The sequence below is a fragment of the Pistacia vera genome, unplaced genomic scaffold, assembly GCF_008641045.1.
Source record: "Pistacia vera cultivar Batoury unplaced genomic scaffold, PisVer_v2 Contig230, whole genome shotgun sequence".
NCBI lineage: Eukaryota > Viridiplantae > Streptophyta > Magnoliopsida > Sapindales > Anacardiaceae > Pistacia > Pistacia vera.
In genome coordinates this window covers 720317-732428 of record NW_022196036.1, presented here as the reverse complement: position 1 = coordinate 732428, position 12112 = coordinate 720317, and the positions used below count along the sequence as shown (strand labels likewise).

The 12112-nt window shown below is 34.8% G+C and overlaps 1 protein-coding gene across 4 annotated transcripts; it reads right to left on the bottom strand.

Moving 5' to 3' along the window:
* Positions 1 to 7828: 7828 nt before the first annotated feature.
* On the bottom strand, positions 7829 to 11629 carry LOC116131318 (teosinte glume architecture 1-like). 4 transcript variants are annotated; one of them, XM_031416986.1, is made up of 4 exons: positions 11248 to 11629; positions 9812 to 10670; positions 8826 to 8962; positions 7829 to 8678 (listed from the first exon to the last, which is right to left on the bottom strand). In XM_031416986.1, the coding sequence occupies exons 2-4, from the start codon at positions 10018 to 10020 to the stop codon at positions 8074 to 8076; spliced, it is 951 nt and encodes a 316-aa protein (XP_031272846.1). In that variant the 5' UTR covers positions 10021 to 10670; positions 11248 to 11629; the 3' UTR covers positions 7829 to 8073. The 4 variants fall into 4 exon arrangements, with proteins under 4 accessions (XP_031272846.1, XP_031272844.1, XP_031272847.1 ...); XM_031416984.1 differs by having other exon boundaries at positions 9812 to 10270; XM_031416987.1 differs by having other exon boundaries at positions 9812 to 10217.
* Positions 11630 to 12112: the final 483 nt, after the last annotated feature.

The window sequence follows — 12112 nt, the reverse complement described above, 5'->3', positions numbered from 1 at the left end:
CATCTAGTATGAAGCAATTTCATGTACAACGAAAAAATTGTAATTGTCACCTCATAAGGGGAAGGTTAAACTTTAAAGTAAAGGCTGAAACCTAGTTGCAGAAAGCATAGCAATAGTCAATAGAATTTCAAAAGATCCGTGTTAGTTACTAATTAAAATTACTATAGAAGAACAAGATTTAAAGTTTGTTCAAATGATACGGAATCAAAGAGTGTATTTCTACTGAGACGTGTCCATAAATCTAGAGGTTAAGACATTGGTGGATATATCAGATCAGAGACCTGAGTTATATATATAACAAAACATTATATATATAGTATAAGGACACTCTTATCATCTAAAAGCGTCTTTTTAAGACAAAATCGTATGGATATTAGGACTCAAAACGGACAATACCTTACATAAATTTGATGAATTCTATATGAATTCTAATGGTGAATGGAAAACTATGAAGGGGAAACCAAGTTATTAATTATATAGAGCGGTTGAAAGCACATCAAAGTTCATTGAGTGACAATAAAGAGTAATGTTACAGTCACCAAAGTAGTGCACTGAATGACGTAGCAAAATCCTGACCGTTGATTAATTTTAACTTAATAGTAATCGACGGTCAAGATTTTGTTACGTTATTCGGTGCATGAATTCGGTGTATAACCTTCGGTGACTGTATCATTTCCGGACAATAAAACCACGTGGGTTGCTCTCAAAACCTAAATTAAGCACTGTACGTATTGTGGTCCAATGCTACAGAAGGATCTTAATTACGCATATTATTATGCATCAATGGAGGAAACCCAATATCACCAGGAAGGCTCAAGTAATTTGGAAATGATATGAGCTCAGCTCAGAGAGCGTCTACAGAAAGTTTGAGCTTCATCTTCATTCAATGTCAGTGCTAATTATACTACCTAGATGCTGGTTTATAGTATTGTAATAGGTTTAATGATCTATGCTATACGGCAATCTTGTGGATACTAATTTTTTTTTTTTTTTTTAAATTGTTGGTGTTGAGTCAGTTTGTACGTATCTCAACTAATCTCTCATAACTCTAGAACTACCGATCGGATAAGAGCTCTAATAATCACTCTTATTAGAGGTTGAAATGAATCAAATTGGGATATTTTAAGTAATTCTCATAAGAGTTTTAGTTGACGACAACACAATGGTGGCTTTGGGATACTATTTTTGCGTTAGAATAGATGAATTTTGACACATTTTTTGGTTTTTCTGACCCAAGTTGTGCTTTGAAAAAACTCATTATTCTTGTGATGCTGAGTCATCATCTTTACCCGGTTAGAAACATAAATATAAATTTTAAAGGGAGACATTATTAATAATATTAATAACCAATGATGCAATTTTTTTTTATATATAATTTGTTGTATGAATGAAATGGTATACTGTTATTATACTATAGACTCTCTCAAAAAAATAAAAATAAAAAAAAGTTAAAATTAATTGAGGGGGAGAATTTCCAAAACTACCCCTCACTTTTTGCTAATCACAACTCAGGACCGTTTTATGGGAAATAGTCAAAAACCAGCCCTCAACCTTAACGCCATCCGATTCTATTAACTTGCAAGTTGAAATTTACGAAAAATTATTGTTTTGTCCTCACTTTCATTATATTTGAAATTGTTTTCCTTTTTTTTCAAGATTCAAACCCAACACTTCAAGTATTTAATTCAAAACTCTAACCAAAGTATATGTTAATAATATTTTATATAATTTATTATACGAGCATAAAAAAAATTAAAAATGAAATAAAAATATCTTTCACACATATAATTCAATTAGACTAAAGTATTGAACTAATGATGAATCAAATTTGAGTTCTATTAGGAGGATAATCTTATTATCTTATTTAATGCTAGTGAGGGCAAAATAGAATTTTTATAAAAAAATGTTAACTTGCAAGTTAACGAAATTGGATGGCGTAGGGCTTAAGGGTGGTTTTTGACATTAGCAAAAAGTGAAGGGTAGTTTTTGAAATTCTCCCTTAGTTAAGGTAATAGAATCAAGTTTGAATTCTATTGGCAGGGAAATCTATTATTTCATTTAATTTGAGTGAGGTCAAAATATAATTTTTATAAAAATGTTAACTTGCAAGTTAACGAAATTGGATGGCATTAGAGCTCAAGGGTGGTTTTTGATATTAGCGAAAAGTGAAGGGTAGTTTTTAAAATTCTCCCTTAGTTAAGGTAATAGAACCTGGAGTGAAATAAAAGAAGAATAAGTTAGCCTAGAGGTTAAGGAGGTTTGCTTCATTCCTTGAATTCTTAAGTTCAAACCTTAGAGTCACCTATCACAATAATATTATGGTTTATCTGGTCGTTTAAGTTTGTAGGATGTTTATTAGACCTTGGGAATTAATTGAAGCGGATGCAAACTGTCCAGACACCCCGGTTTCCAAAAAATAAATAAATAAATAAGGTAAGAATAATACTTGTAAATGCTAAAAGAGGTGGTGGTAGGAGTGAAACTGTGGACCAATACCAAAGAGTTGATTATCTGATTGCGACCACCCACCAATGCCAATTATATCCATCCATCCATCCCTCAATCAAACATTGGGGCCACCCCAAGCACAGCACCCATGGCCATCACCCATGGATGGACTGGTTGGTGATGTCAATTTCCAATATTTAATTTCCCTCTTATACATATTACTTAACCCATTTTCTGATTTTGTGTTACATTAATTGATTTATTTATATATGGGTTTAACTTAAAAGGTATCAGAAAAAAGGTGTCTTGATATGTGAAAACAAAGTCTATTGCATAGAATTAGATGATTTAATGTTTACATGACTTATTTGATCTCCTAATCACATTGTTTCATTTTCTTTTCTGGAAAAATTTTCACCCAAGTCAGTCCAATCAAGACTGTATTGGTGGTAGTGGTGGGTGTATCCATGGAAATACAAATTTCAAGTTTCTGAATCATACTACTGTATAATATTGTGAGATTGGGAGAACTGTATGCCAGTCATGATGAACAATTTGCAGGTTCTCACATCCCGAGTTTAGAAACCATGGCTGAAGAAGGAAACTGTTTGTTTTTGCAAGTTGAATTTCAGCTTCAAATTTAAGCAGTGGGGAAGGAAGAGAGGGGGACCGACCATGATAAAAAAAAAAAATCAAATGGCTGGAATTAAATGACGCGGGCTGGACAAATGCTTTATCAATGTCAGATTTCATTCCGTTTTAAGGCAAACATGAGTCAACTTCAAACATAATTACGAGTGTAGCACATTCCGATTCAGGGTCTTCTCTTTAAGGAAGTCACGTCTAGTGGGGTTGATCAACTGGCTGGCCATCGTTTTCCTGACGACGCCTTAGTTGTCTTCTCCAAGTCTATCTATCTAGCTACCTTTACCTAGCTAAGCCTTTCACGTTTCTTGCTTTTGTTGTGATGTTATGGTACTTCTATTTCATTACTGCACCATTTTTACACCAGTCTTTGGTAGTGGTGACGGTGAACCCACTTTGGTTAAAAAGCAAGAGCCATATGATATTTCTTTGACTTTAGCTCATCATGATCATCTTCACTACGGTCGTTTCATCAAACACTACAATTCAGGAGAATATACGAACATCTTACTCTTCCACATCTATCAAAGCCATTACTTTTATGATTTTCCATTAGATTTTTTTTTTAAGATTTTCTTGGAAGCTTCCCAGAAGTCAAGAGAGAGCTTTACCAAGTAAAATAAAATTTAATTATCTATTGTTAATTAAGTCAAGAGTGTGCTCTTTCTGGGATGCTTCTTCTTTCCAAATCCAACTTCCGGATTCAGTTACAGACCTCGTCATGGAATTGGAAACCCTGCTTGGAAGAATCATGTGTGTGAACAGAGGCTAACTGCTGAATACAGGAGATGGTGATCTTATTAATGACTTTTGTCCCTTTATTTCGCATCATATGCTTACTTTTTTTTTTTTTTTTTTTTTCGCTTCAACCACCGCACATGGGAAAAGCAGAAAAAGTTAACAGCGACTCATATCATACTCAATTAATACTGTAGCAGAAAAATAATTCTTTGTTTTTCAAATAATATTTAGATTAAAAAAAAAAAAAAAAAAACATGTTTAGGCCTTATCTCATAAGCATGATTTTACAAAACAAGTAAGGTAAGAGGTATATCATTTATAATCCAGATTACAAAAGTTGTTGATTGCCCACAAAAGTATTAAGCATTTTTTAACCTTATTGTTACCCTGCACCAATTTTGGTCAAATATTTTGCCACAAAGAATGTTATTGAATTGTCTTAATCAACTCAAATTGACCACATTTAGGAATAAGCAGCTTCTTGTAGTGGACAGTTGTTAAGTTAACATCTGATAGCTAGCTTTTGCTTGGCCGCAACTGCAACTGCAACTCAATCCATTTTCAATCTCTGTTTTAACACAAATCCATTGTTTCCAATTTGGTTATTAGCAAAACTTGATCTGAAATGAAATCTAGAATCAATCATCGAAAGCAGGGTTGGTTTTATCAAGTACCCATCTAAAACTACAGTGGGAGAAATTTCTCTGTAGATGACTCTGAAAAATAATTGATGCCAGGTCAGGAACCCATCACATGAAACACTAAAGTGATTGTCATTTTTCATTTAGCGTAAGTGGGAGCAGACAAGTAGGTCACATTCAAATTTCCAAATGTTGGTGAAATAAGTGAGGACTTCACGTGGTGAGGATTAAATGCATTGATAAAACAATGGAGGGTATTGGCTATATTTTTGCTTTCTACTTCTTCAAACACACCAGCTGAAGATGTCTGTCAAATTTAAAGTAAAAGAGAAGAGGGTGACAGGGTGTGCCAGAATACTACTCATTTTTGAAGTTAAATATCAAGAATGTATGGACAGGATATGAAAGCAGTGCAGAGAAGAAACTAAAAAGAAATCAATAAGATCATATTTGATTCATTCATAAATTTGTTGTTAGTGTTGCAGGTACAATAGAAAACGAAAGACATCTATTTTTAAAAAGGCCTTGTAAATTACAAGGCAAAAAGGAAACTGAGAGCTCCTGGGATTTGTGTCTGACCCTTGAACTGTGATCGAATGGCTAATAATGTGTACTGTTATCCCAGTAAGTTATCGAATTCCTATTGATCTGATGATTTTGTAAGGTCAGAGTGCCTTACCAAGTTTTGGTGTATTGGGCCTGTTACCTTTGAGACCCAAAAAGGAAAACGCCCAACCTTCTTAAGTTTGGGTTAACCATCACTGGTTTGATAGTAAAAAAATAAAATGAGATTCTATAATCTTAAATATTAATATAGATGACCACTCAAACTCTTTTCCAACCGATAATTTTAAGTCTCGAAGAATTAGTTAAGGTACATATAAACTAGCTTCGAACACCACTATGATTAAAAAACAAAAGCAGAATATAAACTTGGAATGGGCTTGATTTGTGTTGTAATTACATTGTTGAGCTGTTGAGCATACTGGCAAAAGTACTTTTTGGCAGCTAGATTTTGTCTGTTAAATTTGCACCAACCCTAGCCTATGAATTTATTCTCTCCCTTTTTCTCAGTCTTTGTCAAGTAAATCTGGAAGAGAATTGGAAGATTTAACTTTATACAAACCCACTTAGCAATGAAGATTTTTATGTAAAGATCGATATTTTTTCACTGGAGTATCCTTGAACTTGCGGGTTTACAAATAATTGGATGGATATTTACCTTCTGCTTGATGTTACATACCAAGTTCATCAGAATATATTCAACGAAAAAACTCATACCACACCTAACATCCTAATTGATGTATAAGCACCAATTCTGAGTACAATTATTGTATTATTAATTGCTTAGATGCTACCATTAATTTTTGTCCTTTTCTAGAAGCTGCAGGTTCTGCTTTCAACATCATAGCCACATGCACATAATTTATAAGTTCTGGACTATATATAAATGTATAAATGTCTTGAAAAGCATAAATGTTACAGAACTAGACGTAAAGCTGCTGCAAAACAATTGGCAATATCTATATTTGATTCCATAAAGGTTGGTATCTAAGAAACAGCAAGATCACTTGAAGGACTGAGAATAAGGAAAACTGTAAATATATATTATTGCTTATGGGACAACTCAAAAGGGTAGTAATACACCAAAAATAAGCCATACATGCATGGAAGTAATGCAAGATAAATTGACAGACACTAACTGTTAGAACAATTAGCAGTCACCGCTTTAGCATGATGACAATGATCTGATGCATCCTAAATTGCATTCATCTCCACTCGCTCTTGCTTGAATCGCTCTTTAACATAAAGAATGTACTTTGAAGCTTTCATGTCCACGTTTTCATCACCACCACCGCCGCCGCCATAATAATCGAAAGGACCATTGTTATTAGCATAGACGCTTTCTTCACGGAGATAGTTGACCTTACTGGAAGTCGATACAGCCTTCTGCATTGATGAAGAATTTGACATATCTTGGTGACTCAAATAAGTTACCGAACCGTTTCGATTATTAGAAATATGGGTTGGCCTCACCTTGTTATTACCATTACGCTTGGTAACTTTAGAGAAAGTCTTGACTAGCTTATTTCTCATGAACCCTCTGTGCTTGTGGTCTGTCTCCATTGAATGTGAAGATGATTTCTTAGTGTATCAATCACAAAACACCTGCTACTACTTATATATGGAGTGAATTGGGGAAAACTGTTCATTGAGATAGACGTCAAGAATGTGAAAGGTCCCACCGTCCATGATCATCAATATATATATTTATCTAGAATCATGTACAAACGATGATTTCTTTTAATCCCAGATTGTATAGGGGTTGGATAATATTCTCCACCTATTTTTTTAAATTTCTGAACTAATATATTTTCCGGGATGTGGATTAGGTAGAACTTGTTAGAGGATTACTTTCACAAGGAGCTAGAAAGATACTGGATGCTTTTTCTTTTGGTAAACTATGATACGTTCTTATGTTAATGGCCGAAAGATTTGGTCATCTGACTCTTAATTCCATAATATCTTCATAAAGCAGGCTCAAACCGTTAACAAATCTTCGTCGAAATTTCTTTATTTGGTCTGACTCTGACCCCATCAGCATTTTATTGGGTATTGTTCGATTGAGCAGACCAGCAGACCAGAACCGAAATTGTGCATTTGATGCTTTATTCTTAACGAGTAATGACAGAAAGTGTGTTTGTGCAATGTGCTAAAGATTTCACGACGCGTAAACTGTCACCTGTGTGTGGGAATTTGAGGCGTGACGGCACCGTTTAGCACCACCATAAATATCATGACGTGAGCCAATCTTCTCTTGGTTACATCACACGTATTCCGAGCATCAAAATTCATATATGGAATGTCCAAGTTTTTTATTTTTCCTTATATTTTTAGTAATAATATTATGTGGTTATTCATTGAGAAGTCAAATACGTTTCTTTGTATTGTTCTTGTTTTTTTCATTTGAGAAAGGAATGGTTAATATCAACTTACCCTAACCACGCTTAGGTGATTGAGTGATTAAATAAGAACTCTTAGAGTATTTTCTAAAAGATCTTGAATTTGATTCATCTCGATTGCTAATAGAGATGATCACCAAAAGTTTATCCGGTCATTGACTTCAGGCTTCAGAGTCCTAAAAATTAGTTAAAATATACATAAACTGACTCAGATATCTCGATTACCAAAGCAAAAAAAAATATCAATTGACCGTGCGGACTATATACATGTTATTATGGAAGGAACCAACTCTTGTATACATGAGAGAGAATCAAGTAATAAATTAGAATTCCCAAATGTCACTGAGAATAATTATTTTGGAAGATTTATACATCTGATGACAACATTGAAACCCTACTATTTTGGGGCTTCAAATAAACAGGAGAGAATAATACATATGCATATGCAGTAGCTGTTTAACATGTAAAAGAATACAATATCCCTCTACTTACGAGGCTACAAGTATTCAAATAAGAGCAAATACATGAAGTAATATCTTAGAAATCTAACAGCTTGCGAGTTGCGACCACATTTTATTATCATTATTAGTATTTTGTTGATAATGGGTCACAAAGAAAGCTGTAGATGGCACATACTACTCCCAGGAGAAGGAGAGAGTCTGGTGAGTTCTACTTGGAGATGATCCATCAGGACCAATCTGAAAAATATCCTGGTTATGATGGTTGGCATTACTACTGCTGTCCGAGACCAATGCAGATCTTAGAGGCTCGCCATTCATTCCTTGACTACTGTAACTCAAGCTTGGGATCAAGGACTGAGGAGGAGGGATTGAGTCAGGCTGCATCATATGGCTCAAACCAATCTCCCGTGTCTCAGCTGGTGGTGATGACAGAAGAGAGAGAGCACAGCCAGAATTGATTACTCTGTTTAAATTATTGGAGAACATTTTCTGGCTGCTGACACCGTTACTCATAGAGGAGGAATTGGCACTTAGAAGTGGTTGACAGACGGAAACTCCTGGGAGTGTAGAATTGATTCCTTCCAAGAAGGGGAACTGCTTCCCCACTTTGTAGTTGTGAGATGACGATTCATGAAACAAGTTCCTATTGCTCAAGTCTAACTGAGAGTGTGGGTTGTGAAGCATCACTTCAGCCCTGCCTTTGACAACTCCAGCCCAAGCAGGCATTACTGAATTAGTTGAAAATACTTCAGGGCTACCGAATGGTATAAATCTAGTACCTGCATATAAAGTTTTCCCTTATAATTGAAATAAAATGCTAAGTGGCAGAGGAAAATTCGGTTCTGCAATCAATAACGGCCAAGTGGGGAACTTATTTTCAATATATATTATTGAGTAAATTTGCAGTTCAGAAGAAGAATTTGAACCTTGGTGATTGGAAAGAAACCTCCCAGGATTTATGGAAAGAGTTTCTGGTTGAGGCTTCCTACGGCGCCGGTTATGTCCGTCAAGCCGTTTCCTGCAGCTTCTCTTTCCCTCATCAAACTCCCCCAATGAATGAAACCTGATCAGGTGTGTTCTCGAGAAACAAAGAATCTAACTTCATTACACGAAAAAAATTGAACCAATGCATGCAAATGGATGAAAAGATTATCATGTACAGAGGAAATCCAAAAAAAAACATCTGCTATCTCTGCTTAGAAGAACAAATAGTGATAAAAGATATCCTGCCTCGTCTAGACTAGGTTTCATCAGCCTACACACAATTCAACCTCCAAAAGAACTAAAACGGTCCTTCATGTTTCTTGATCCACTAATAGAGCAGTATCTTCCTATCATATGGGTTGACTGCAAAGATGAATCACTCTTTGAATTTTCCACACCATTTAGTGCAATAAAATGCTAAACTACATATAGATTATAAAAATCTACTTCTAAGAGTTTCAAGCATAATAGTATCCATGCCTAATCTGCTTTGGGCAACACAAGCTAGTTAAGTACTGCCCAAATTTAGAAATATGTTTTGTGCGAATGTATATAATCTAAAAGGTATTCATGACAAAACTCAGCAAAGCTAAAAATTTTAACTAACTCCTTTGAAAAAAAGGAACGTTACATCAAAGACAGCTGATACAATACTAGGTAATCACTCCATACAACTCAGCAAAGCTAAAAATTTTAACTAACTTCTTTGAAAAAAAGGAACGTTACATCAAAGACAGCTGATACAATACTAGGTAATCACTCCATACAACTAAGAAATGGTGGAAACCAGAACAAATGAAATAATATGCTGCATCAAAATTAAATTGAGTAACAGCTATAAATTACGAAAAGTCAAAACAATAGAAGGGCAAAAATACTCGCAGAAACCTCCATTCTGTCCTAATTTAACGAGCATTCTTATTCATACCTGCTGCATTGCTGGCAAAATCGTTGTTCTTGACCCTGAATTGTAACTTTTGGGGTCTTAGAATGGAGCTCACATACTTTATGGCGGCGATGATAGTCCCTGCATTTACTAAGGTCTGCTGTGCACTCATCAACCAAGCAAGAAGGGACTTGGGTCCCATTGCCAGGTGTTTTAGCCCTTTTCGAAGAACCAGATCTTGATAATTCCATCAAAGAGACCCAAGGGTACTTAAATTTCTGCTCTAACGTGTCCTCCAAAACACCTAACTTCAGAGCTTCAAGTCCAGAGAGCAACTCCTTGCAGCCTGAAGCTACTAGACCCAGCAACTAATGCTATTTGAGAGAATGCCTTCTTTCTAAAAAATTGTCCCATACATCATTTTCCTTCTTCTGCTCACACTCAATTCCTAGTGAAAGATCACACCATTTTTCGTAACACTATATAGCAAGAACAAAAAACCTAGTACAAAATTTTTGTATTAGCTTTCTAGTCTTCTTGTGTTTCAATTATCAACACAGTGAAAAGAGTTCTCATGTGCAGTAGATAGCTTACTATAACACAAACAGTAAAAGATGGTCTATACATATTTTTTTTCTAAGACCCATGACAAAAGTTCCATTCAAAAGAATGGATTCCCAGTTCTTGAATGGAATTACTTCTAAAAGAATTTGCAGTGATAAATTAAAGTAGACAGATAAAGAAAAAGGTGCGTTGATAGTGATTCTAGTTCATCTGTATCATGATACCCTTATGTAAATGTCACATCACAGGAGTCGGTACTACAATCCCAAACACACGTAGCCACTAGCCTCAAAAGTTCTTTTCCAAAAATGCTCTTACCATTCTCACAAGTTTTCTTCTGAAACAGAAATTAAATCCATTAAAAGAAAAAGATTCTTCTTCTTTTTCTTATTTTATGGGCCGAGAAAGACGAAATATTCATGTTTGAATAAATTAAACTCTTAAACAAGCAAATTTCCGTTACGAGTTATATGATTCTATCAGGTAAAACTTGAGAAATTATTTTTCTTTCTTTTGTTTCAAAGTTCTGCCAAAAGCTTCCGCCCATCACTATAAGAAATCTTATATTTCCTCAGAAAAAATCGATAAACAAAAAAAAAATAATAATATATATATATATATGAAACCGCATGCAATAATTTACATTTTTCTAGTTGTAAAATGTGTTTTTAACAAATGAAAAAACTTACACTTTTCCCGCATGCAATAATTTACACTTATCCCGCTCTTGTAAAATGTGTTTTTAACAAATGACACGATTTAAACTGTAATAAGCAAGCCAAGTCATAAGAAACCCAAAAATTGGACATCGAATTCATATAATGTCCGTACTTCCTAGAAAGCAGCTAGAAATTCATAATTAAATCATAAAACAAAAAAACACAAGGCAAGAAAGAATCAATAAAAAAGTTAACCTGAGAGTCTCAGAAATCAGGCACAGAAGAAGCAAAGATTGTTGTGTTGGTAACTTCCAGCCTGCCCAGTTGCATAGACACCTAAAAAAGGCGGGAAGATTTGCACTGACTGTTGTAAGCAAGAATAGGAAAACTAAAATGGCAACAAGAGTTGATCACTTTCCAGTCGTGAATTAAGCAGCTACAACAGTTTTTCTTAAAAATCTAGAGAGAAAAAAAGGAAGCTGGGAGGGAAGTGGCTAGGTTGTGATCATGGAACAGTAACCAACAAGAAGAATGGATAATGTATAGAAGTAGAAAGACGTGTGTGAGGAAGAAAAGAGAGAGAATTAAGAATGAAACGCAAGAGGGATATTAGTCTTTGCAAGTCTTCTTGCTTCCTTTTTAGGCGTTGCAGGTTTGGAAATGGAGAAGAAAAGTAAGTAAAATAATGTAGAAAAAGAAAACGAGTTAAAAAAAAAAAAAAAAAAATGCTGAAAAAACGAGTGGCAAAGAAAGGGACAGGGTGTAGTTGCTATCAACTTTCCAAGTGAGATAAAAGAAAAGTACGAAACTAAATAAGGGAAGGGGTAGGGGTGTGAGTTTCTTGTGTTTCGTATTCCATGACGTTCTTTCCCTGGTCTTGCCTCATTAGTCATTACTCTTTACTCAGTTCATATTCTCTCTCTGGTTTTAGGCTTTTAGCTTTGTTATTTTGGGAATCCCCCCCACCACAAACTGTTATTCGACTCCCTTCTTATGCACTTGATTTTGACTGTACAAGTTTCTACTTTCTAGGATCAAATTATATACCAAGTCTTTGTCTTTGTCTCAATTATCAGAAGCAAAAATCACCATTTTTTTTTTTCTTTTGGAAACTGGAAAG